This window comes from Puma concolor, chromosome B4 (assembly GCF_028749965.1).
Source record: "Puma concolor isolate L17-30 chromosome B4, mPumCon1.1.hap2, whole genome shotgun sequence".
Taxonomy (NCBI): Eukaryota; Metazoa; Chordata; class Mammalia; order Carnivora; family Felidae; genus Puma; species Puma concolor.
In genome coordinates this window covers 123,567,306-123,594,530 of record NC_141673.1, presented here as the reverse complement: position 1 = coordinate 123,594,530, position 27,225 = coordinate 123,567,306, and the positions used below count along the sequence as shown (strand labels likewise).

General features: G+C 43.7%; 1 protein-coding gene across 1 annotated transcript in view; it reads right to left on the bottom strand.

Moving 5' to 3' along the window:
* Positions 1–904: 904 nt before the first annotated feature.
* LOC147579488 (LIM zinc-binding domain-containing Nebulette-like) overlaps positions 905–27,225 on the bottom strand; it is a 42,927-nt gene continuing 16,606 nt past the window's right edge. Inside the window, exon 3 of the mRNA XM_086714804.1 lies at positions 905–6,107. Coding sequence (XP_086570930.1) covers positions 5,960–6,107 — 148 coding nt within the window. The 3' untranslated portion in view covers positions 905–5,959. The remainder of the gene's footprint in view (positions 6,108–27,225) is intronic.

Genomic DNA, 27,225 nt, shown 5'->3' with positions numbered 1-27,225 from the left:
TCTGACAGCTCAGAGCCTAGAGCCTGCTTCAGATTCTGTGTCTCCTTCTCTCTCTGCTCCTCCCCCTGCTCATGCTCTGTCTTTCTCTCTCTCTCAAACATAAATAAATATTAAAAAAATTAAAAAAAAAAAAAAAAAAAAACCTTGCTAGGGGCACCTGGGTGGCTCGGTCAGTTAAGCGCCTGACTCTTGATTTCAGCTCAGGTCATGTTCTCATGGTTGTGAGACCGAGCCCCAAATCAGGCTCTGTGCTAAGCATGAAGCCTGTTTGGGATTCTCTCTCTCCCTCTCTCTCTCTGCCCTCCCCCACTTGTGCGCACATGTGTGCTGTCTCAAAATAAATAAACATTTTCAACAAATAAAAAAATAATAAAGTAAAATTTAAAAACAACCTTGTTAGGGGTGCCTGGGTGGCTCAGTCAGTTAAGGGTCTGACCTCGGCTCAAGTCATGATCTCACGGTTCGTGAGTTTGAGCCTTGCATCGGGCTCTGTACTGACAGCTCAGAGCCTGGAGCTTGCTTCAGATTCTGTGTTTCCCTCTCTCTCTGCCCCTCCCCTGCTCATGCTCAGTCTCTCTAAAATGATAAACATTTTAAAAATGAAGAAATAAGTAAATAAATAAATAAATAAATAAAAATACATAAAAACAACCTTGTTAAAGAATGAAATGTTAGGGGCGCCTGGGTGGCGCAGTCGGTTAAGCGTCCGACTTCAGCCAGGTCACGATCTTGCGGTCCGTGAGTTCGAGCCCCGCGTCGGGCTCTGGGCTGATGGCTCAGAACCTGGAGCCTGTTTCCGATTCTGTGTCTCCCTCTCTCTCTCTGCCCCTCCCTCGTTCATGCTCTGTCTCTCTCTGTCCCAAAAATAAATAAACGTTGAAAAAAAAAAAAATTTAAAAAAGAATGAAATGTTACTATGGACTGGTGTCACAGGATGCAGAGGATTCTAAATTTGGGGCAATATTTATGTTGTAGTTTTACATAAAATAAGGGTGCTTTGTTTATTAGAGATGCATACTAAAATAATTTGGCATAAAGTTAAAAAAAAAAAAAAAAAGAAGAAGTCAGTGACTCAGTCAGGACTCGGACCTGCTCTTAGGGTACCCAGCACATGCTCTCTACCTTATAACCAAATACAAAGGATATACAACTAGTAACCTCTTTTTAAGTTCTTGAACAAAACCAACGGCCAACCATCATTTGTGTCCTCTCTTCCCTCCATTAATAAGAAACTATGTTTGAACACCACAGATGAGCCACATTTTCTCCATCTGGAAACAAAAACCTAAAACATGTAAACACAATTACCCAGCATTCTTACAGATTACGGTAATTGCTGCGGGGTTTTGCGCATTAAATCAGCTCACCTTTTGGGTGTCAGCTGAGGAGGAAGAAGCTCCCTACACCAAACATCCCATGACATCCCAAGAGATGCTGAGATTGCTTCAAATTGCTAAGTACATTTGCCATTTGGAAGAAATAATGTGCTGCACACATAGTCCTCGGCTGCTTTATCAGATAAAATTTAGTCTTTAAACCAAATCCTAGGAGACGGAACGTAGGACAGCTAAGAATCAATGAGAGTGAAGGGGGATAAAATGAGAGTAATTAATTACTAGGAACATAAAAAGAATGAGTATCCGGAAAAGGAAGTTCAGAATGGAAATGGGGCAGCAAAAACACAGTGTGGGGGAGACAGAAGAACACCACCAACACATTTTCAAGTCTCAATTTAGCCCAAGATTGTTTAAAAAGAATTTTTTTTAGGTGTGACCAAAGTGAGAATGTACAGAAAGTACAGAACATAACACTGGGGCAGAAAAAAAGATGGTCCTCTTTCTTGCAGCATTATTTACAACAGCCAAGACAGAGAAACAACCTAATTGTCCATCGAGGGATGAATGGATAAAGAAAATGTGAACATGTACATACATTTAATGGGATATTATTCAGCCCTTTAAAAAAAAAAAAAATTCTGCCTGGGAAGGAAAACTAGTGCAGCCACTCTGGAAAACAGTGTGGAGGTTCCTCAAACAATTAAAAATAGAACTACCCTACGACCCAGCAATGGCACTACTATTTATCCAAGGGATACATGTATGCTGTTTCGAAGGGACACATGCACCCCAATGTTTATAGCAGCACTATCGACAACAGCCAAAGTATGGAAAGAGCCCAAATGTCCATTAACGGATGAATGGATAAAAAAGATGTGGTATATATATATATATACAATGGAGTATTACTCGGCAATCAAGAAGGAAATCTTGCCATTTGCAACTACGTGGATAGAACTGGAGGGTATTATGTTTAGTGAAATTAGTCAGAGAAAGACAGATATCATATGGCTTCACTCACATGAGACTTTAAGATATAAAACAGAGGAACATAAGGGAAGGGAAGCAAAAATAATATAAAAACAGGGAGGGGGACAAAACAGAAGAGTCTCTTAAATATAGAGAATGAACAGAGGGTTGCTGGAGGAGTTGTGGGAGGGGGGATGGGCTAAATGGGTAAGGGGCATTAAGGAATCTACTGCTGAAATCATTGCTGCACTATATCCTAACTAATTTGGATGTAAATTTTTCAAAAATAAATAAATAACTAAAAAATAATAATAAAATAAAAAATTAAAAAATCCTGCCATTTGCAATGGCATGGATGGACCTTGAGGGCATTATGCCAAGTGAAATAAATCAGAAAGACCAACACCACATGATCTCACTTACATGTGGTATCTGAAAAAAACTGAACTCACGGATACAGAGAACAGATTGGTGGTTGCCAGAGGCAGGGATAAGGAGAGGTTGAAAGGGGTGAACGGGGGCCAAAAGGTACAAACGTCCAGTCATAGGTAAGTCAGTTCTGGGGATGTCATAGATATCCCCAGATGTATATGTAACCTACATATACATGATATATATGTAACCTACATATACATGATGTATATGTAACCTACATATACATGATGTGTATGTAACATGCATATACATGATGTGTGTGTAACATGCATATACATGATGTGTATGTAACATGCATATACATGATGTCTATGTAACGTGCATATACATGATGTATATGTAACGTACATCAAACATACTATTTCATATATTTAGAAAGTTACTTTGAGAGTAAATCTTAAAAGTTCTCATCACAAGGAAAAAAGGTGAAACTCTGTGTGGTGATGGAAGTGAACTAAACTTACAGACGTGATCATTTTGCAATATATACATATACGCAATCATCACGTTGTACATCTGAAGGTAATACAATGTTATATGTTAGCTCTATCTCAATTTTTTTAAAAAAAGGACATGCTGGGATTAAAATGGACAGTGTGCTAAGAGCCCACTCTCAGACTAAAGATCATGACAGTGTGCTGCATCCAAGGTCTCAGGGGGCTATACTTTACTCACTATGAGGATTCTCTCTGTCAAAATAAATAAATAAGCAGAAGTAGCAAAACCAAATTAAAAAAAAAAAAAAAACCCAGCCAGAAAAAAAGCACAGCACAGCACAAAATTAATAAAGGCAGTGTGGAGAGGGTCAACATTGCGAAATGTTGTTTTGTAATACATTTGGAACCTCTGGAGTGTTTCACAGGTCGTAACACTGAACGCTGACCTCAAGATTGAAACAGAAGCACCGTCGTTTTTTTCTCCCCCCTGAACTACTCATTTCTTCTAACTGCTGAGTTTGAGAGAGGGAGAGAAGAAAAAGAGAGGGAAAAAAAGAAAAAAGGGAAGCTCATTTGATGAGGATCTGGATCCCAGTTTCTCTTAGTTCTGGTCCTCAAAATGAAGTTAGTAACATTTCCAGCCGTTGCATTTTTTTGAATGGTCAATTAACTTTGTTTTCTGCTTTTCCAGAAGAACAGATACAGCTTTCTTTTTCGTTTATGTGTTTTTTTAGTAAATATGTATGTTTATATAGGAAGGGAATTCTGATACCATAAAATCCACCTTTTTAAAGTATGCAATTCAGGGTTTTTTAGTATAATCTCAAAGTTGTACAACCATCCCCACTATATAATTCCAGAATGTTTCATCACCCCAAAAAGAAACCCTGTTGTCATCAGCAGTCACTCTCCCTTCTCCCTTCTTCCCCGAGCCTAACCTGTCTCTATGGATTTGCCTGTCCTGGAGATTTCATATAAATGCAATCACAGTATGTCACCTTTGGTGTCTGGTTTCTTTCATTTAGCTTGTTTTCAAGGTTTCTCATGTTACGTCGTGTTTTAGTACTTCATTCCTTTTTCGGACTAAATGATGTTCTAGCGTATAGATACACGCCATTTTGTTTATTAATTCATCAGTTGGTGGACATTTCCACTTTTTAACGGATGCACTTTTTTGATGGGCTGTTTCCACTTTTTGGCTGTTGTGAATAACGTTGCTACGAACATTCATGTACGAGTTTTTTGGTGCAATCTTGTGTTTTCAATTCTCTTGGGTATATGCCAATCAGCAGAATTGCTGGGTCATACGGTAAGTCTATGTTTAACTTCTTAAGGAACTGCCAAACTGTTTTCCAAAGAAGCTGCACACTTTTCATTCCCACCAGAATGTATGAGTGTTCTGATTTCTCCACATCCTCACCAACACTTGTTATTGTCCACATTTCTGACTTTGTACACTCCAGTGGGTGTAGAGTGGCATTTCATTGTGGTTTCGATGTGTATTTCCTTAAAGACAAAGCCTCTTTTCATATGCTTATTGAGCCATTATATATCTGCCTTGGAGAAATGTCTATTCAAGTCTTTTCATTTTTGATTGGCTAACCTTTTTATTATTGAATTATAACAGTTCTTTATGTCCAATTTTTTCAGATATGTGATTTACAAATATTTCCTCACATTCTTGGAGTTTTCTTCTCGCTTTCTTGAGAATGCCCTTTAAAACACAAATTGGGGGGATGCCTGAGTGGCTCAATCAGTTAGGCATCTGACTCTTGATTTCAGCTCAGGTCATGATCTCACGATTCATGAGTTTGAGCCCCGCGTCAGGCTCTGCGTTGCCAATACAGAACCTGCTTGGGATTCCCTCTCTCTCCCTCTGTCTCTGCCCCTCCCCTGTTTGTGCTCTCTCTTGCTCCCCCAAAATAAATAAACTTAAAAAAAAAATAAAAGCACAAATTTTGACAGAGTCCAATTTATTGTGTTGTGGCTATTGCTTAGGGCTTTTGGTCTCATCAGTTATGCTACCATCTAATCCAAGGTCACAAAGATTTATGCCTGTTTTCTTCTAACAGTCTTATAACTTCAGCTCTTACATTTGAGTCTTTGATCCATTTCGAGTTAATATTTTTATATGATAGCAGCCCTTTCAACAACAGGCAAATTACGGAAAGAGCCTAAATGCCCATCAACTGATGAATGGATAAAGAAGATGTGGCTTATATATACAAGGGAATACTACTTGGCAGTGAGAAAAAATGAAATCTGGCCTTTGGAGCAACGTGGATGGAACTGGAAGGTATTATGCTAAGTGAAATAAGTCAGTCAGAGAAGGACAGGTATCATATGTTTTCACTCATATGTGGATCTTGAGAAACTGAACAGAAGACCACAGGGGAGAAGGGAAGGGAAAAAAAAAAATAGTTACAGAGAGGGAGGGAGGCAGGCAAACCATAAGAGACTCTTAAATACAGAGAACAAAGTGAGGGGGGATGGGGGGGTGGGGGAAATGGGTGATGCGCATGGAGGAGGGCACTTGTTGGGACGAGCACTGGGTGCTGTATGGAAGCCAATGTGACAATAAATTATATTCATAAGAAAAATGTTTTAATAATTTTCAAGAAAAATAAAAAATATTTTTATATGAAATGAGGTAGGAGTCCTCCATTGTCTCGCCAGCTGTTTTTTCCGTGACACCTTCAGTCTGTTTGTACGGCTCTGGTCCTCACATCATCCGCCCCAGGACAAGTCACAGCTTCACGGTAAGAGAAGCAGGTACTCTTTTTAACAAAAGGAAATTAGCGGGAGGCGGTACACAGGGCAGTGGCGAGGGACACAAGTTCTCAAGCTAGATTCTGTCTCGATACTACTGATGTCAGCTGTGTGACTTCGAGTCGAGTTATTCTCTTCTCTGCACTCAGATCCTCCACATCTTAAAACGAGGAGAGGGAAAAAAATAGAGCATCTTCAGAGAGTCGTAAGCATTACGAGTGAATACAGGCAAAATACTCAGAGCAGTGCAGGGCCCATCGTGAGCATCAGGTACACGTAGCCGTGACTTTCAGTAAAGACCCAATGATATTCATCCTACAGCTACAGCTTCCAAAGAAATGTAGGTCTCAAGATAAGAGTGGAGTAGAGCCCGATTGGGTGCTGTGGCTTCCAAGAAATATCTGATTGTCGCAGGTGGTGTTCTTGAATCTCAGAGCCTCCAGCTAACGTTGCTGATCGCCTTTGTCCTGTGTGCAAGTTTTGTTTTGTTTTCTCCAGATTTGCAAACTTACCTGAGGCAAATTCGAAGCACGTGCCAAATTTTCCACGCCAAAGGAGAAAAAAATTTTTAAAAAGCTTGAACTTACTGAAGTAACGGTCTACTCTGTTAGACTCTAAGCTACCTGATAAGGGCAAAGTATTCTTTTTCCACAGTGTTTTTGTTTCCAGGTCATTTCAGCAACAGTGTTAGAAATACTTTGTAACCCTGGAGTCAGAGGGCAGGGGTTAATTCCCTCCATCTCGATTTTTCCAGGAATTTCCCACCCATCTCATAAATAGTAGGAGACACCATTCAATCCACGTAAACCCATATCATAAACAACTGTAAGTATCTCTTCTAAGGGCTTTTTCACTGTCAATCCCTAATTATCCCAGGTTTGGACAAGTTTCCATTCTACGGTGATTTCCCATCCATTGGAAGGCTTCTGGAACATTTCCCTTCCCATCTTCCCAACTAGCCCACCAACTGTTGTGTGTTCGGCAATTGAAAATTTAATATTAGTACGTTAATATTAGTATATGTAGTATTTTAATATCGGCACACGCAAAATACAATTAAAATTTTACCATTAGCATTTGCAACATATAATAAAATAGGAAACATTCTGGAATCATATCATGTACTGGGTGATTGCTGAGCTCTGACGCTATTATGGCAAACATCAGGATTTGTTTTTCCAGAAGAACACTGCCCCCTTTTCATCTGTAAGGTATGCTCCTCTGATTCTACAGCTTAAAATGGTTTTCAGAATTCCTTTTAAGAAGTCCTCTCAGACTGCCATCTATGTACGCACATGTCAATATCTTATACCTTTTTTAAAAACCAAAAATTATTTCCTTCAGCTTGACCATGAGCTCAGTCCACCCTCGACTGAGGGCAAGCCTTCTGCAGGTTCCAGTGAACTCCCTCATTTCCTGCACGGACACCCCTTGTGAGTCATTTTAGTTCAAACAGAGCTGTGTCTGTAGGCCCTGTTTTATCCCAGAGCCCAAGCTGAGAGCAAAGCAGCCTGAACTCCACCCTCGGGACATTCCTCACTCAAGAAAACACATTTCCCTCTTCCAAACTGAATGCAGAAAGCTAATAAAAGAGCGGAGCCACTGGGTGAGGTGAGGCCACAGGGCCTCTGCCAACAGGACCGCCCATCCTCCCCAACCTCCCTAAACCCCTTTCTCTGGTGTTTTCCCATCCTTACTGCCCAAGGGGCTGTTTTAAGACCTAACTAACTTCTCCGGCCTCAGTACACCGCACCTGAGTTACAGCCTCGGTGGAGAATGAGAGAGAGAATAAAAGAGCTGGCGATGATTCTGGGTACAATAATATTTGACACAAGGAGGCATCGAGAGGCTACCTCTCAGGCCAGGGGAGGCTACCTGCACTCAGCCTCCCTCAGCCGCAGGGAATGAGCCTGAAGAGCAAAGAAACTATACCACAAAGGGCTTCTGCACTAAGGAGCAGGAATGTCTCCAACTGACATCCGGATCATACCTGTTGGGCTATTCACCTGGCCTGGGACACACGGCCCATGCTTCTGCATGCTGAGCAGAGTCACCGATGGGTCTACACAATGAGGGCTTCTTGTGCAAGTAGGGTGGCCAAACACTCCTGCTTGCCTGAGACGTCCCGGTGTCAGCACTGACAGTCCTGTGTCCTCAGTGGCCACCCTACCACCATCAGCTCTCTGCAACGTACTTCTTTCTTTCCCCACGTACGTGACCTCCTGCTTGCAAAACTGGAGATAATTGTAAGACTCATCTCAGAAGATGGTTAGAACTCAGTGAAACAATTTTTCAAAGTAGCTGGCATCTGGGATTTAAATAATAATTATTATCACTATTAGCACTATAAGAGTATGTAGATAGTAAATATTCGTCCAAACAACTTTGCTGTATTCAACTACACTATCCTTGCATGCTTAGTCTTCATGCTTAATTGTTCACATAGGCTTGGTGTTCATTTATAACTCTGAAAAAACGAGGGCAGGGCACCTGGGTGGCTCAGTCAGTTGAGCGTCCGACTTCGGGTCAGGTCATGATCTCATGGTTCGTGAGTTTGAGCCCCGCGTCGGGCTCTCTTCTGTCATCACAGAGCCTGCTTTGGATCCTCTGTCCCCCTCTCTCTATGTCCCCCACCTGCTCACACATTCGCTCACTTGCTCTCTCTCTCAAAAATTAAATAAATATTTAAAAAAAAAAAAAAAACCTAGGGGAAAAACAAGTCCAGTTTACCAAATGATCCCGTTCAGTGGCTATGTGCCCCATGACTGCTGCTGCTGCTGCTGCTGCTGCTAATTTCCTCCTGGCTTTTCAGCCTTTAAAATAAATCCATTCAAAGTCATGGTCACAGAGGTTCCTGCCGCGTTGGCCACTTCCTAGAGGTGGCACCACCTAAGCAAAAGCATAACTGAGCACGTGGAGAAGAGCTGAGCATGGTGGGAACATTATGATGGCTAGTAGGATTTCTAATGGACGGTAATCAGCTCGTCTTTGCCAGGCCTTCCTTCTACAGGGTAACGATGATTATATCATAAAGGCAAAGTTGGAAGGAACATCAAACTGTCTTCAAACAGTAGATGCCAAGACACTCTTGCATCGTTGAGACAATGGATGGCATTGTCCCAACTCACACCCATAATCTGTGTCTATTTTCTGCTTGGAATTTCCAAGACCAACAAGAGATGGGACACATACAAGAAATGACCCTGTAAGGTAGGGAGACTTGATGGCCTTTGGGTTCCTACCAAGCTAAACATGCGGTGGCCCAGAAGGTAAAATTGAAGGGCTCCTCCGGGAGACAGAGAGAAGATCTCTTTAAAATAAATAGGCCATCAACTATGGCTCTACCATGATTACAAGGTTTAAAAAAAAAAAAAAAAAAAAAAAAAAACATAGCGAATATAAGCAATGCACAGATTATAGATAAACCAAAAGAAAGCTCAGGGTTCAACAAGATGTCAAAGGGGGAGATGAGCCAGACCAGAGACAACAGATGATGACAAAAACAGACGGATGGTAAGTTGGAGAACCAGAAAAGTAATAATTGCACAGAATGTCTGCCAAGAAAAAAATGGCTACCACTACCCCAAACACTGTACGTAAGCAAAATGAAATTAGATTACCAAAAGTAAATAGCACATCATAATAAGTGGTGGCCTCTATCCGTGACTTTGTGATATTCTTATACAGGATCTATTCCTATTTGAGTCTCTATATGCAACTGCAATTAAGCCTTCAAGTCTGTTCAAAAGCAAGCCAATCACAAAAGTCAAAGGAGGTCACACTTTGTCCGTCTCTAGTTACAATACACGCACAGAGCGCTCAGATCTTAAGAGCAGTGGCTGGCCTAGGAATTTTCACCATCAAGTTACACAGCACTAGTGGAACTCTTTCTGGGAATCTAAGCCAAACTCTCAAGGCTATAATTCCAACTAACATGGAGAAATTAGAGAGAGACATTTTCATTAACGTGAAGCTTTAGACTTGTGGCCAAAGATTTGAAACGAGATGCAAAATCCAATCAGATGGAATAAAATGACTACATAATATTGCCAAGGGCTGAAGAAATGCAGAATGTAATCGAGCAAGGGAGGAAACTAGCTGCAGCCTGGATGAGGGCACAGATGTACGTCTACCTAAATCAGGCCAAAGGACATGAGGGTATCGACTCAGGAGATCAAGGTTGAAAATCCCATCACATCTGAAGGGTGTGGACTGCTCTCTGTTGTCATAGCAACTATAAAGGGCTTAGTCTCCTGTTGTCATAGTGATCATAAAATGGACTTACTGGCAATTCAAAAAGAACCTGGAGATATGCCTCCTCGACCCCAAGTCCCTGCCAGATAAACAACTGGAGGGTGGCCCGGGCACCTCAACAGTTTGCGTGGCGACCTCAGCCTATCTCACATACCTCTTTTTACCCCCAGTGAGCATGTGTCTTGATAAGATTTGGGATTAAATAGAGACACACTAAAGTTAGTGAAAGCCACAGTATTAATAGTCTTGTGTTGAGTTCAGAATAATCTTTGTACGTTAGGTATTAAACTGCATGGAATGCTTAAGAATCCAACATCTTTGAGAATGTACCAGATCGTACTTGATTTTAGGCTTGTCATTGACGACAAGGTGAAAATATGGGTGTTCTCAAACAGTCTTAGAATGCTTCGGAAGATGAGAAATTCTCTGTATTTATGAGTTTAATTTTTAAATTTATAAGAATTACTTAAGTAAAGTGGTTTTTTTGCTAATACCTTTAGGTTTGGGTCAGTAGGCATTTGAAGTGATTAAAAAGATCAGATATATTAATTCACAAGTGCAAATTTAAATGTTGAAGGAAATGTGATTCTCTCATAAACTAAATGAAAAAATGGGAATTCAGTCCTTGCAACATGAATTTATTGGCCATTATTTAAAGCATACACCCAAAATCTGTTTGTTCTTACTTTATATACGACTTACGAGATCCATATACAGAATGACAAGTATTTTAAGTAAAATAAAAGCATAAAATAAAAATAAATCTAGTTTGAGGCACCTGGGTGGCTCACTCCTCTGTCAGCTAAGCATCCAATTCTCGATTTCGGCTCAGGTCATGATCTCGCAGTTTGTGAGTGCGAACCCCACACTGGGCTCTGCGCCGACAATGCAGAGCCTGCTTGGGATTCTCTCTCTCTCTCCCTTCTCTCTCTGCCCCTCCCATGCTCACTCGCTCTCTCAAAATTAAGTAAAATAAATTTTAAAATAACTAAATAAATCTAGTTTTTTTACTTTAATAAATTAATATTAAGACTAATATTCATTTAAAATTAATATTAATTTTAGTTCTGCCAAAAATGCATAACCTGAATCTAATCATGAGAAGACATCAAATATAAAATAACAGGCATTGTACAAAAAAAAAAAGGAAAGAAGAAAAGTCCTCAAATATGTCACCATCACAAAAAAAGGAAAAAAGGGAAGATGGACTCTTCCAAATTAAAGACCAAAGGGCCTGACAGTTCTATAAAGTGCATGATCTGAGATTTTCTTTCACTAAAAATGACATTATTATTTAAACTGGGAAAATCTGAATGAGATCAGTGGATTAGATAGTACTATGGTATTAACGTTAGTTTCCCAATTTTGAAAACGGGATGGTATTTACGTAAGAGAATTCCTTTGTTTTTAGGAAACACAGAGTTAAGTATTTAGGGACAAAGAGACACTGTGTCTACACTCATCTCAGTAATTCAGGGAGGAAAAAAGACAAAAGAGGAAAAGGATAATACAAACGTATTACAATGTCATTGGAGAACCCTGGTGAAAGGTATACAGGAATCTTGGCAAAACTCGTGCAACTTTGCTAGATGCCTAGTATTATGTCAAAATCAACATTAAAGAAGAACTGATATTAAAGTAGCAGTTTAAAAAAATGCCACCCTCGAACACCAAAAATCACCCACTGACAAAGCAGCACAAAAAGACGATAAAAAGCTGGAAAAATGAATCTGAGAGACAAGAGTAGAACTGAGTAAAAACAGACAAGAGGAAAACGTCACGTTCTTAAGAAAAGTCTGAAAATTAGAGGAAAAAAAAAGGACTTAAACTATGTTAAGCTTTCCTCCACTTTGAACCCAAAGTCAATTGCGTCCGGTCAGACGACAGCACTGACACCAAGAAGGTAGAATGCCCACTGCAAACGCCTGCCCCAAGGTTCCCCCCCCCCCACCCCCTGCCAAAGGAGCCCACATTCTGGATACTCCGCCCCGGCCCGCCCCACCCACTTCAGCATAACTCATCTTCTGGAAAATCTCTCTCTTGATCTAAAACCAAATGCTCCTAGGTAGAAGGCAGTTCCCACCCCTGGTACCCACATCTCAACCCCAGCCAGCCCAGGACTAAGGAGTTGTGAATCACGCTTTGTGCCAGGACAAAAGACCTCATTCAGTAGGAACAGCAATTCTCTTAGCATTCTCCTTGGTAATATAATCCATCATTCCTAAGCATTCCCTGTGGGTGGCGGTCCCAATATGCAGATAACCTGACTTCAAATGTGCCTGGACCTTCTCTACAGAGATGACGACCAAACAGACCCACCAAGTCTGGCTTCACTCTGGGTTGCACCAGCCCCTTCTATTGGCTGAACCGCTCCACGTGCTATAACCCTGCAGATTCCAGCTTGCCTTACTGGGATCGTGAGGGCGCTCTGCACAACAGGCCGCCTTACCTCTCACTCCAGGGGAAAACTACCGGCCAAGGGGCGTAACAGAGCGCTCACCATAGAGGAAGAGAGAACAGGAATCAATAGCAGCCTGTGAAACAGAAACTAAAACAGACAAAGATGTTTTCTAACAGGATCAATGATCAAAAGTCAAAATTGACCATGTAAGGAAGTCGTGGTAGCCTCTTCTCTAAATTCTTTGAAGTCATGGGGGAATTTTTTTACTCTGAATATTTCAAATATTCTCATGTCTGAAACCAGGAGACACCCTATATAACCTTGAAGTGGTTATACATTGGTGACTGTGAGACTAAGAATGTGTGTGTGTGTGTGTGTGTGTGTGTGTGTGTGTGTGCGTGTGTGTGTGGCTGAAGCACAGAAATACATAACAATTACCTTACCCTTTCATTAATTCAGTAAGAGTTGGCTAAGCACATGTTATATGCACAATGGAAGCTGAGGGGCTTTCAAAACCATGCAGACATGGAGGTTAAAACTCAAACATGAGAAGTGCCTCATTGAATACTTAGTACAACAATTCAATGAAATAAGCACAACCACCCTCATTTTCAAGGTAAGAAATCTGGAGGAAAAAACTAGACAAACATCAGAAGGATGTTAAATGGCACAACCAGAAATCCTAATAAAATTGAAGAGTCCCCAGTGTTAATCCTTAATCTGGAAGACTGGGTAATCTTTTAATCAAACCACCCCGCTTCCCAAAATCTTGGCTTCTCTACCTGCTCAACAGGTAAATTAAGCCAAATGGCCCCTAAAGTTTCTTCCAACCTTAAAAAAAAAAAAAAAAAAAAATCTAGAATTTCCATCTTAGGACCTAGCCCCATTGTACATACATAACAAGCAAGATCAAGAGAAGAAGGGAGGAAAAGTCTAAAATTAGGCCATTTCAGAAAAACTATATCATAGTTTACTCTTACACAGAGAAGGAAACGGTAATTATTCAATCAGAGCAAAAGTTACGATTATTCAAATGAGGTATTGTAGAAAACTCAAATAAAAGGATCTCTGTACTGTTTCTCTTGTGATTATTAAGAATAATAACATTCTCTAGTCTCCGCAACGCAAAGGCAGCAGAAGCAGTATTGGAGGGAAAGCGGCACCCCGCAGAGGCTCCTTGGCCTTTCCATCGATCGCCCCCTAAGGAGCAAAGACACGGTCAGCAGCTCTCAATCCCCCAGCCCCCTTCCAGTTTTCCCAGGATTAGGGAACACCTGCGGACTAAGATGAAAAGGCCACAGACATTTGGAGAAGTTCTCGTTCAGTCTTGCCTCCCTTCTGTAACCGAATGCCCTCTCTCTTGCTGCTTCCAGACTTCCACCTGCCCCACTAAGATAACCCACCTTCCTGGGCCTGCTGAGCCTCCCAAATAATGCTTTGTGCTCAAAGAAAAGCAGACTGGACCAAGAGGAGCCTAGTGCCTAATCGAGTCCCATCAATAATTGGCCGCGTGACCTGTATGTAACTAGCTATTTTCAGCTTCGGATGCCTCTTACCTACTCTGAAAGATAGCAGTTAACTGTGGACCTGTCATTTCAACGGAAAAGTAAGTAAAATCAAATATGTTTTAAATATATAAAACACCTTTCAAATTACGAAGAAGATCTATCTCCCAGTAGATAAAGAAGTCGCTGAAAAAGCTAATCACAGAAGAAGTAAAGATGGCCAACAAAGACGAAAAGCCGCCCCTTAATAAATCAAGGATGTGAAAATAACACAACCTTCAGATATTATTTCTCATCCAACAGATTGGCAAAATGTAAAAGATTGTATTAGCAAGGGTATAGGAAGATGGGTTTTACATATATTTCCGTGGGAAGGTTGTCATTATTTTGGGGGGGGAATTTCGTGTTATCCAACAAAGAATTAAATATGCCTACTTTTAATCTGGCAAGATCTCTTACAATCCCCTCCCAAAGGCATGTTCTCACATACGCCAAAAATATATGTATAAAGATGTTCGGGCAACACTGTTCACTTAATTGGAGGGTGGTTAAATAAATTACTTGATATCCCTAAACTATGGAATATTAAAGGGACAATAAAAAGAATAAGTAGGGGCCCCTGGATGGCTCAGGTGGTTGAGTGTCCGACTCTTGATTTCAGCTCAGGTCATGTTCTCATGGTTCTTGAGTTCAAGCCCTGCATCGGGCTCTGTGTTGATGGTACAGAGCCTGCTTGGGATTCTCTCTCTCTCCTCCCGTCTCTCTCTGCCATGCATGCTCTCTCTCTCTCTCTCTCTTTTAAAATAAATAAACCTTTTTAAAAAATTAAGTAGATCTATTTCTTTTTTCTGACATGGAATACATTATGAAACGGGAAGTGCCTGGCACGTAGGAGTCACTTAGTAAATATCTTTTGAATGAATGAATGAATACACATACAGCTTTACCTAGCACTTTTACATACCCTATCTCATCTAATTCTCATCACAACCCTACCATACGAGCCAGGCAGATGTTACCGTCCCCGATGTAAGGAGGAGACTTGGGTGGTGATGACTTACCCAAGATCATAAACGTGAGGTATTTACTGGCCAGCGCTCTTTGGTGGCCGACACTCACCCTGCTCACAGTGACTGCCAGCCAGCAAGCAGACCCTCAGGGGGTCACCAAGTCTGTAGGCAGCTGGGGGGGGTCACTCAGCAATGGCTTGTTGACTGGGACAGACTGATTCCTCTTTTACCGCAAAGCCTTCCATTAGGTGAGGCTTGGCTCTCTAGACCTCTACTGGGGCCCACTGGGCATCTAACGACAGGTCTAAAAAGAGGTCATTCAACAACAGGTCGTCATGGAAACCCTACCCTCCACCCCTGGCCCCTGGAACAGAATGGAGCGGGAAGGGAGAGAGCAGCATTTGTGAAGTGCCTGCTCTGAGCCAGGCGCGATGAATAGGAAAAAATTCATCTGAGCCTTCCTTTACAAATCACCAAGAGAAAAGGACACTGTGCGCTGTTAAACAAAGTGCAGAACGCGCCTGCTTTGCTGCGTAATCTAGGTCAGTCATAGCTGCGGAGGCAGCTGAGTTCACGTGGCGCCCGCCGTGCTCCTCCCTCTTCCCGGTGCGCACGGCAGGGGCCATGAGCCTGGCACCACGTGGCCACCGAGCCACAGCCTTGCGGGGGCCCTGCCTCCACCGGGCAGTCACCTGTTCACACCAGGAACACGCATGGCAGGCACGTGGGGAAAAATTACCGGCTGATTTGCAAAACACAAACACTCTGTCCCAGATAAGCCAGGGGACAGCCAACGCATTCCGAAATGTCGGGCACGGCGCTGTCATTGAACCGGTCCTCTTTCACTTGTATTCGCCCTACACTCGCTTTATCAGAAAATGCTGAAAAACAGGGCTGTGTTTGGGCAGAGTTACCTTGGAACTTTCATCTTAATTACAGGCGCTCTTAGTAACCGTTGCTTAGTAACAAACACTTTTTGAAATAGATGTGTTGACTTATTACGAGAAAGTCTGAAAAGACCTTGGCGTGATGGAAAAATAGCAAGGGCCTGGTAAAGTGAAAAAATGTTTTAACTGACAAAGCGCTAGCAAACTTCAGGCATTCCCCAATTCCAAGGGCATTACTGAATGTCTGCAGTGGTTCCATAATATTTTACTCTACTTTATTACCAACCTATTATTTTCAGACCCACGTCAGGTGCAGCTGAGTACCAAAGTTCTGGGACACGGGCCTGGGACTTTTACGCAAAGCAGGATCGCACACAGAACAGCAGTGGCTTCTGGACGTCCGCGGGTCCAAAACATCCTCCATGGCATAGTTTTGAGGCTGCTTTTATTCAAGGTTTCAGGAGGCGTCTGAGGCGTCTGGTGAGCTTTCAAGTCAGAAGGGAAAGCAGGGGATGCTTCCCCTCAATCTTTCCAAGAATATTTCTTTAGCACCTGCTAATAAAATCTGTGACAAAAGCGGAAATGGAAGTGCCTTTCAGCACTACGTCCAACACACATCTCCCCCCCAAAGCAAAACCCCAACCTCGCGCTCTCTCCTCTTTGGGCGTCTGCCTCCTCGGCCCAGGGCAAGACCTCTCCGTCCACTGGCCATCTCCACCTCAGATGCTGGACACCTTCACCCACTCTGCTGTGCTCTCATGATCTCCCAAGAAGGGACCCTCACTGGCACAGTAAATCCATGCCCTTGGATCTTTCTGGTAGTTTCCTCTGCCCCGGCCTCTGCTCTCGTTTCTTTTCTTCCTATTTTGAAAAACTTCTCGAAAGAGGAGTCTCCCCTCACTGGTGTTCCTTTCTCACCTCCCACTCAATCCTCAAGCCACAGCAACCTGACCTTACCTCACGATTTCCTTTTCCAGTGGCCATTTCTGTTGTTTCCAGAAAGGCTTTGATGAAGAGTAGCAGAATTTTCAGAAATCTATCCTTCTGATACGTGTTTGTCTCTGTATTTGCAAAAATATTGCCAGACAGTAAATTATTGGTTCCACCACCACACTTCTCCCAGGGCCCTGGCTCACTTAGCTCCGGTGTGGACTATTACGTTAGCCTGCGAACCCACAAGTCTCCAGATCCACTTGAAGGCTTCCCACGCTGTCAAAATTTCCTTCCTAAACACTTCCTGATCTGACAATCTTTCGCCTCCGCTCAGAAACCTTCCTGGCCTTCCATGCCCTCCAGTATCCTTCCTTCCCAGTTCTCTCTACTATTTAAGTCCACCCACCCCAGCCCATCTGCCTGGGGAGTCCTTCAAATTTGCCACCATCCAAGCCCACATCCCTGTGGTAGAAAGAAGGAGTCGCCACTGAAGGAGGTAAGACAGCATCCACTCAGCAGGGCCCCGCCCCAGACATTCTATCTGGTTTGCCCAGCACGTCCCATTGCTTCAAAAGTCTACTCCGCTCAATTTACTTTGGCTGCCCAGCCCCAAAGGCATTTGGACTTGAGGCCATGGGCCGAAATCTTTGGACCAGCCTTCCTCTAGCCTCCCAAACTCTATTCATTTATGGACTCCTTCACTGAACAAACAGTTATCGGTGTGCCAGGCATTGTACGAAGGCAGCAATGACACGATAATAACAGAAGATAATAAGGAAACTCTGTCTTATCTCAGGGAGTTCGAAGAATAAAGAATTATTCAAGTAAATATAAAGTAAGTGCTAAGAGGAACTGTATAAGGCTTGTAGGAGTTTACAGCAGAAAGAACTAGCCAAGTCAGGAAGACATCCCTGTTGAGAGCTGAGGTCGGGCAAGTGAGGGAAAGTCATCAAGGAGGCAAAGTTACGTCCATGGGAGGTAGGGGTGAGGAAGGCGGTACTCCAGGAAGAGGAACAGCATGTTCGAAGGTCCTGTTCCTTTCTTTCTCCAGTATGCTCACCATTAGGGAGCTTCCCTACTAGGCTATGTTTTCTTTTTTAGCATGTCATTATTGGCTTCTAAACTAAACAAAGACTCCCATTGCAAAATCAGAGCAATCATTGTTTTTGAAAGACTTAGGCTGTAATGTAAAAAAACACAGTGCTTAGGTTTTAAAACATGTATTTACAAAAACATTTTTCTGTATTTCAACACCCTCATTTATTCGCAGCTTGTACCTTTTTTAAGCTGAGGATTTATATCTGAGTATTGGAAGCATTCACTTCTCATCAACTTTCTGACAAATTCCACTCCGAACAGCTGTTACCATAAAATTTAATTTGCCACTTCCCAAAAAAGTCACTTCAACGTAAAATAACTTTGCCTTCCTGCTAATATTTCACAACTAATTAAAACTGAAAGGATGGGCTGAGTCCCCGCAGACTGGCTCCATCCACAAACCTGCACAATTACAGACTGTGAGGGGGGAGGGAACTCAAGTCTTGAGCGCTGGAGAATATACAACGTGTCTCCAAACATTTGCCCTTCCAAGAAGCGAAACTGGCGAGGATGTTGGGCAAATACGAAAGTGAGATGTGAAAACTTCAGAACAATTATCTGTGTAAATCGATTTCCGGATTTCCAAAGTTCAAAAGACAAGTCATTATGTGCTTCTAATTCACCTTCATGGTAACCATCGTTCGTACGCCTTCCGTACAAAAATCACAACCCAAGCCAAAATACCGGCAACCTACCTTGTGGCATTTATTATTAGCCCACAAAATGGAAACTTTCTTCAACTATTTTCCTAGGTGCCTTAATTGTACAAGAAAATTAATAGGAAGTGGAACCAAGCCAACCTCTTGCTGCAGAACAAGGTTCTGTTGTCAAACTCATTCACGCCAAGGCGGTGCTCGACGTTCAAAAGAGGTGACGGGAAGGTTTCTTCAGCCAAGCCGAGGAAAATTAATGACCACCACTCAGAAATATACAGTCTGTTAGGGCAATGCCCTCACCCCTGATCATCACGGAAGGGCAGGAAGGGGAGGATGGAATGGGGGAGGGCACGGGAAAGAATGGGGTTGTCTGTCGGGAAATCCACAAGACTCCATCAGTCTATAGGATTTTTCCAAACCCCCTCCAAAGCAGTCGAGGCCCAACTTACTTCCAGGAAATAAAACAACGTGCGCAATGTGTCCACCCTGCTTAAGTCAAACGCAGTCACCGATGATGACGGAAAGCCCCTGTACTGCCCCTTTCCACAGACCCTCGTGTCCTAGCTACACCTGGGGGATAAAACTCCCTCGAGGACTCGGGCTTCGACTTGATAATATACGCCCGTTTTACACTAAGGATGCTATCAGCACACCCTCCATGTGACCGTCCCTTTGGCACACACGCGCACACACACACACATACAAAAAGCCTTTTTTTGGGGCGCCTGGGTGGCGCAGTCGGTTAAGCGTCCGACTTCAGCCAGGTCACGATCTCGCAGTCCGTGAGTTTGAGCCCCGCGTCAGGCTCTGTGCTGATGGCTCAGAGCCTGGAGCCTGTTTCCGATTCTGTGTCTCCCTCTCTCTCTGCCCCTCCCCCGTTCATGCTCTGTCTGTCTCTGTCCCAAAAATAAATAAACGTTAAAAAAAAAAAATTTTTTTTTAAAAATTAAAAAAAAAAGCCTTTTTTTGGCTTAGAGTAGGTACATTACTTTCACAGCAGACAGAGTGATCCTGTTAAAAACCTATCACACATCATGTCACTCCTGTGGCTCAGTGCCCCCAGCAGCACCTGCTCAATCACCGCTACCCCAATTCCAGGGTCCCTATAATAGCCTAAAGGCCCTTCACGCCCCCCATCGGCACTCCCCCTTGCTCCCCACTCCCCACACCCCACTAGCTGGCTGCCCTCCAGCTCTCCCAGTCACCTCTGCCGGCGCTCGCCACAAGCTCCCCAACTGGCTCATCTCTCCTACACTCCCAGGGTTCTCTGTGTGTCCTTGGTATTATTTCCTTGGTCTGGGTCTCCCCAGAGCTCGCTCTCTCACCTCCCCCAAGTTTTGCTCAAATGTAAGAACGCGATTTCTCTGGCCAGTTTATTCTAAGTTGCAAGCCACCCTCCAACCCCCGCCTGACCCTCTGACACTCTATCTCCCTTCTTTGCCTGATTTTTCTCCGTAGTACTTATCACTTTCTAATGTTACTTATTGCTTTGTTGTGTATATTGTCCACTTCTTCCCTCTAAAAATGGAAACTCCATGCGGGCAGAGATTTTTGTCTGCTTTGTTCACTGCAGTATTCCCCAATACTTAGGACAATGTCTGGTCATGGTAGGCAGTCAATCAATATTAACTAAACAAGTGAATTTCACCACTGAACGCATAAATAAAGAAGAGACTGAAATTCTACCATTCACGGAATGGGACAGCAGAGATGAGCCTTACTGGGCTTGACAGGAACGCAGACAAAGTCAAGCCCAATTTTACTTCCATCCCCCTCAGCTTCCAAGGAGCCTACAACTGCAATCCAGGATGGACCCTCTTTCATCTGGCCATCCTCTCCCCCCAATGCCAAGCTTCTGGTTATAAACTAAGCTTCTGGTTATGACTCTAGTGTCATATTTAAAATCCACTGGGGGGGCGCCTGGGTGGCTCGGTCGGTTACGTGTCCGACTTCGGCTCAGGTCATGATCTCACGGTCCGTGAGTTCAAGCCCCGCGTCGGGCTCTGGGCTGATGGCTCAGAGCCTGGAGCCTGCTTCCGATTCTGTGTCTCCCTCTCTCTCTGCCCCTCCCCCGTTCATGCTCTGTCTCTCTCTGTCTCAAAAATAAATAAACGTTAAAAAAAAAAAAAAAATTTTTAAATCCACTGGGGCGCCTGGCTGGCTCAGTCGGCTAAGCGTCTGACTTCAGCTCAGGTCATGATCTCACAGCTCATGGGTTCGAGCCCTGTGTCAGGCTTTATGCTGACAGCTCAGAGCCTGGAGCCTGCTTCGGATTCTGTGTCCCCCTGTCTCTCTCTCTCTCTCTCTCTCTCTCTCTCTGCCCCTCCCCTGCTCACTCTCTGTCTCTCTACCTGTCTCTTTCTCTCTTTCAAATTAAATAAAAATTAAAAAATAATTTTTAGTGAAATAAACTCCACTAATCCCGGAGGGCCTCAGTGGCTCAGTGGGTTAAGCGTCCGACTCTTGATTTCGGCTCAGGTCATGATCTCACAGTCATGAGATCAAGCCCCATGTCAGGCTCTCTGCTGAGTGTGGAGCCTGCTTGGGATTCTCCCTCTCTCTTTCTCTCTCTCCCTGCCCCTCCCCTGCTTGTGCTCTCTTTCTCTCGAAACAAATAAATAAACATTTAAAAAATCCACTAATCCCAACAACTCCTGTGGCACCCAGTAAGCATCAACCCACCCCCACTCCCTAATGCCACACAAGGCCCCCGGGGCCACACCTCATGACACAGGCTATAAGGACAGAGGGGTCCACTGGCAACAAACATCCAACATTAATCGAGAACAGAAAAAGCCGAACAAAAGAGAGAAGGAAAAGCACATCATTCCATCCAAACATTTAACTAACCCAGCCAACATCCGGTAACATACTTGGTTCCAGGCCCAAACTCCACTCCGAACTCATGAACCTCAGAAGTAATTTAACTTCCTGTCTGGAGAACATATAGAGATAGATGCATCAAATTCTAGTCCAGAATACCAATGACCACAAACCTTTTCCTGTGTATTCTGCCAAAGTAAAACGTGACTTTGGGGGGCACAGGGCGGGGGGCAGGGGGAGAACGTCTGTACCAATTTCCTTGTTTGTACCAATATGAACAACAGAAAACCCCAATGGAAAAGCAACACCACCTTAGGTACTTAAAACCAAAGTCCTGGGTCTCCTTGGTTTCAACCTCTCTTTCCAGCCTTTGTGGATTTTCTCTGGCCTTGAATCCCAGATCTCCAGTCGGCTAGTCCCAAATTGTTTAGCCCACACCGCACATCTTCTAGCTCATACGTGTGCAATGATAATGGGTCAAGCACTTTACATGCACTGTCTCATGTTAACCTCTCAACAACTCCAGGGGGGACAGTGTTATGACCACCCTCATTTTACAGATTAGGAAACTAAAGTTGGAGACATGAAGTGACTTTCCAATGGAGTCCAGAGCTCAAATTGAAACGTCTGACTTCAAATCTTGGTTCCCTGATGACTACGCCATACAGCAAGGTTACAGAGGCTAACGCGTTACCAATGAACTTCTTGAAGTAAGTATACACAGGAATAAAATAAAAGTCTTTTGCAGCATAAAAGTAAGATGCGGGGCTGCATTTATATCCGTTAAATGATGCATAATGTAATAAGGCCACATAAAACGGAGCAGGCAAAATAGGAAATTCACAATGAGCATATACATGACTATATGGGTTCCAGAAATGTTGCACTTTGAGAAATGTTTACTAAACATTGACTTAATGATGAAGAGAACAATTTCCCAGTTCAGAAGCCCTTAAAGCAACACTGAAGTCAAATTCAGAAAGTGAGCCCTAATGTAAATGAGCGATAGCACAAAATTTTCCTCTCTGTCTCATAGCACCTGTGCATTTAGAAATCCACAATATAAAAAAGTACAAAAAAAAAAAAAATAGCACAACTCCCAACATTATTCAAAATGTTAAAGAGACGATGCATGTGCATTTCCCTCAACAACATCATAAAACGAATCTTCACAGCTAAGAGTCTCTTTCATATGTTCACCATGAGGAATTTTTTTTACTTGAAGTTTAAAGCTAACAGACAGAAAAAATAATAATAATAATAATGTCCCTCCCAAACTCTCATTCAAAACCTGAATCTCACAGAAAAGTCTAAAATAATTTGAAACTGCATTCCAATTTGAAAAACAGCACACAAGCACTTCTGAAATCTTGCCTGTAAAAATTTAGCGGTTCAACTTTAAAATTCACACTCAGTGGGGCGCCTGGGTGGCTCAGTCAGTTAAGCATCCGACTTCGGCTCCGGTCACGATCTCGAGATTCCTGGGTTCAAGCCCCAACGTAGGGCTCCGTGCGGAGGGCTCAGAGCCTGGAGCCTGCTCCCAATTCTGTGTCTCCCTCTCTCTCTGCCCCTCCCCTGCTTGTGCTCTTTCTCTCAAAAAAAATGAATAAACATTAAAAAGAAAATTTAAACTCACACTCAAAACCCAGGAAATCATGGCTTTGTTCCAGCTCAAACAATGGTTACATTTGAAAAGACGAGAACAGCAGGCTGCCCAGTTCTAGAGAGATGAGAACAGACTGAGCCCCTTGGAGAGGCACCACTGGTGGCCCTTACTGCTCCCACAAACAGAGGGCTGTGCCCTGTTCTTTCTAAACACTATTTCCCCTTTTCTTCTCACAGATGGTGCCTCCGTAGAGATTAAGCCCCACTGCACGATGAGGACAGAGGTGGAGTGGGCCTGACAACCGGCCTTTGCTGTCTCTTAAAAGTCAGGTAGGTAACCGCCCTACAGTTTCAGGCAGAAATCCTATTTGAGATCAAAGGCTTTTGGGGCGCCTGGGTGGCGCAGTCGGTTAAGCGTCCGACTTCAGCCAGGTCACGATCTCACGGTCCGTGAGTTCGAGCCCCGCGTCAGGCTCTGGCCTGATGGCTCAGAGCCTGGAGCCTGTTTCCGATTCTGTGTCTCCCTCTCTCTCTGCCCCTCCCCCGTTCATGCTCTGTCTCTCTCTGTCCCAAAAATAAATAAATGTTGAAAAAAAAATTTAAAAAAAAAAAAAAAAGAGATCAAAGGCTTTTAGAAAAGTTAAGAATGGGGGCGCCTGGGTGGCTCAGTCAGTTGGGCGTCCGACTTCGGCTCAGGTCGTCGGCTCAGGTCGTGATCTCACAGTCCGTGAGTTGGAGCCCCGTGTCAGTCTCTGTGCTGACAGCTCAGAGCCTGGAGCCTGCTTTGGATTCTGTGTCTCCCTCTCTCTCTGCCCCTCCCCCACTCACGCTCTGTCTCTGTCTCTCCAAAATGAATAAACATTAAAAAAAAAAAAAAAAAAAAGAATTAGAAAAGTTAAGAATGTCCATCATACCCCAAGGCTGAATTTCTGGCCACTCAAATGGTAAACACAGAAAGCTCCAGTAGAAACTAGAAGGGGGGAAAAAAAAAATCTAGAGTCATTGATTTATTGGGGGGCTGGGGGGAGGGAAGAGGGGCATGCTAGTGTAACTGGGGAGAAGTAGTTTTGTCCTTTTCATAAGGGCCCAAAGAGATTTCCATCAGGCGTCCTGCCAGGAGTGCTATAAGCACCGTGCAAAAAGCAGCCAGGTATAAATGGACAAAGAGTTATCAAAAAATTAATTCAAGACAGAAACATCAACAGTACTAGGAGACACTCGAAGTTAAGATCTGATTGTGAGGAGGAAACAGGAGGCGTGTGTTTGGGATTTGTTTTCAAAGTCCGGGGCAGGAGTGCAAGGGTGGAGGAGAAATGCTATTTTGGGGTAAGATTTCTATCTGGTATTAAAGTTCACCTGGGAGAACAGGCTAACCAGAGAGCGTGTCCACTGAAAACAAACCAGGACCAACACGAGCCTTATCACAGGATCCACCTGCACCGCGAGTATATACCATTTCTTCGGGCAGCCCAACACTTCCATGTAAATGCCAGCACTGCAGAAGTAAGTCTACTCAACTAACTCTTGAGACCCAGATAAAATTCTTCCTTACTTCATGAAATAATAAAAGAAAGTAAAGCCATCTGAGTAAGTTTCATGGTAACATTAATAATTCAATTCTGAAATTGAAATATAAATCCTAAATCGCGGGAAGATTGCAATTATAAATCTCCACACCAGAGTCTTGTAGCTGTTCTACAGCCTAGGTCACAGTCATGAGATTTTTTTTTCCCCTTCTTAAAAGTAAAGTGATAAGAACTGTGTCATTTTCTATGAAGTTTTAAACCATATTTCTTCTGGCCTTTTCCATTTGAAACTGAAATTCATTTCCCAATAAATATTTTAACACCATTCTTATGAGCAGGGACAATCCATCAGAGAACAATTCCATAATTGTTTCCGAAGCTTACAATGCATATAATGTCACAAAGTAAAGGTCCTGGATGGAAGACACGATTATGATTAAACCTTGAAAACAATAGTGAGGTCTTGAGAGCATACTCATCAAATGAAGAAACAGAGCGTAATTCAAATGCAGATTAAACCAAGTGCCTGCAGACGAGAGGGAAAGAGAATACACCCACTAGAAATTCCTTTATGAAGATTACCAGCATTGAATGCCTTTTTAAAAATTCAAACTTCACCCTGCATATATCTCCCTTCTTCTGTACCGTCAGAAAAATGAGGCCGATCTTGCTTTGCTTGACTTTTGTTGGTGAACCTGTTACGGGTTGGCCGAACTGGGTTCCCACCCCCTAAAAAAAAGATTCGGTGAAGGCTTAACTCCTAGTGCCTCAGAATGTGACTTTATGTTGAGGCAGAGTCTTTCCAGAGGGAATCGGGTTAGAATGAGGTCATGAGGGTGGGCCCTCATCCAATATGACCGCTGTCCCCATAAAAAGGGGAAATTTGGACATAGAGAGACACACAGAGGGATAATGATGTGAAAAGACTCGGGGAGGAGGCGGCCGTCTACAAGCCAAGGAGGGAGGCCTGAGAGCCCCCAGAAAAAACCAATCCGTGGACACCTTAATTTCAGACTTCTAGCCCCCAGAACTGGCAGACAGTACACCTCTTTCTGTTAGGTAAGCCACCCAGACTGGTGGCTTTGCACAGCAGGCCTAGCAAACTAATACAGAAGCTACGAGGGCTCTTTCCTTTGAGTCCCGCAGACCATCCCTGTGCTTACCCACAGGAGACTTTCGCCAGGAATTAATGTCAGATTTATTAGGCTGTACTTTCTACAGTCTGTCTCTTCTTCCACTTTCTAAAACCAGGCCTACTTTGCCTTCTCCAGAACCTTCACGGAGCCCTCTTTTGCAGATAATTTCTCAAAAAGACCAGGCAATAACGAGCATAACTCATACTTACACGCTATCAACTCTGAGTCAGCTGTTTGCACGGATTGCCTCACTCGGTCCTTCCAGTCCCCGGAAGAGGCGGGAAGATCCATTGCTGTCTTCAGACAGAGCACAGCCACCTCCTTCCGCAGGTGGACTGAGGAAGCATCACCTGTCCACAGACGAGGAAACTGAGGCACAGTGAGGCGAAGTAACCCAGCGGAGCTCCGGAGTCTGTTCCCTTAACCCCCACCCCCATCCCCACGTCCCCTCTCGTTTGTTGTTCAAGGCCATGGATCACGGGCTTCAGGTGGACGGGATCCTCAGGTCCCCGAGGTGCCATCCGTCTGGACCTGGAGACCCAAACGTTCTCCAGTTCTGCGATGAATGACGCACGTTCACTTTAACTCCTTGATGACGCCTGCGAACATTTTCTAGCTGGAAATGGCTTCTTCTCGGTTGAGAGGATGACAACTAACTAGCAACCCAATAATTCTCCTTGCTTCTCTGTCTTCTTTTATCATCACCTAGTCTCCCCCCAGCCACGGTTCATCTCTTGTCTCGGGATAGACGTGCATTTGAGACTTGCTTGTCTTTAGAACTTCTTACGAGCCTTTGCTCACGCCGGCCGTCGGCTTGCTTGGCCCTATTCTTACTGTCGGTACGTTCTTGAATACTCAGCTTTTACCATCTTTCACATAGTGTGTTGTACTCGTCAGAGCTCAGAAAGCCCGCAGGGGATGCCCTATGTGGCTTTTCGGTTTGGGGTTTGGTTTTTGTTTCAGGAGGCATTCCCCTTTTCTCACTCGTGGGAATAACCCACCTTCAATCAGAGCTTTATTTTTCCAAGTCTTCTATCTCGCTGAGTCAGCCTTCTCTCTATCCCTTCTTTCCTCTCCTCTGTAAACTACATGAAGGCCAAATGCCAGCCAAGGACCGCTCGCACACAGTCCCCGGGCTCTCCTGAAGTCGGCCGTGTGGCGTGACCAGCCACCCCTCCCTTCACCCCGAGGCACCAGAGACCGCTTGTTCCAAGGTCCTGGCGACCGCGACATCACCAGCCAGTCCTTCCTTATGTCCCCCATGAAGTCCGTAGCAACTTGAAAACAGTGAAACTGTACCCAAAAGGCACAGCAAAAGATCCACTGATACTCTCTCCCGCCTCCAGCGGCTCATTAAACCTCCCTTCCCCGCTGCATCTTGCCTCTGCGCCGAAGTGGAAACGTGCGGAGAGAGCTTGGGTGGTTCTCTCTTCCCACCTGCCTG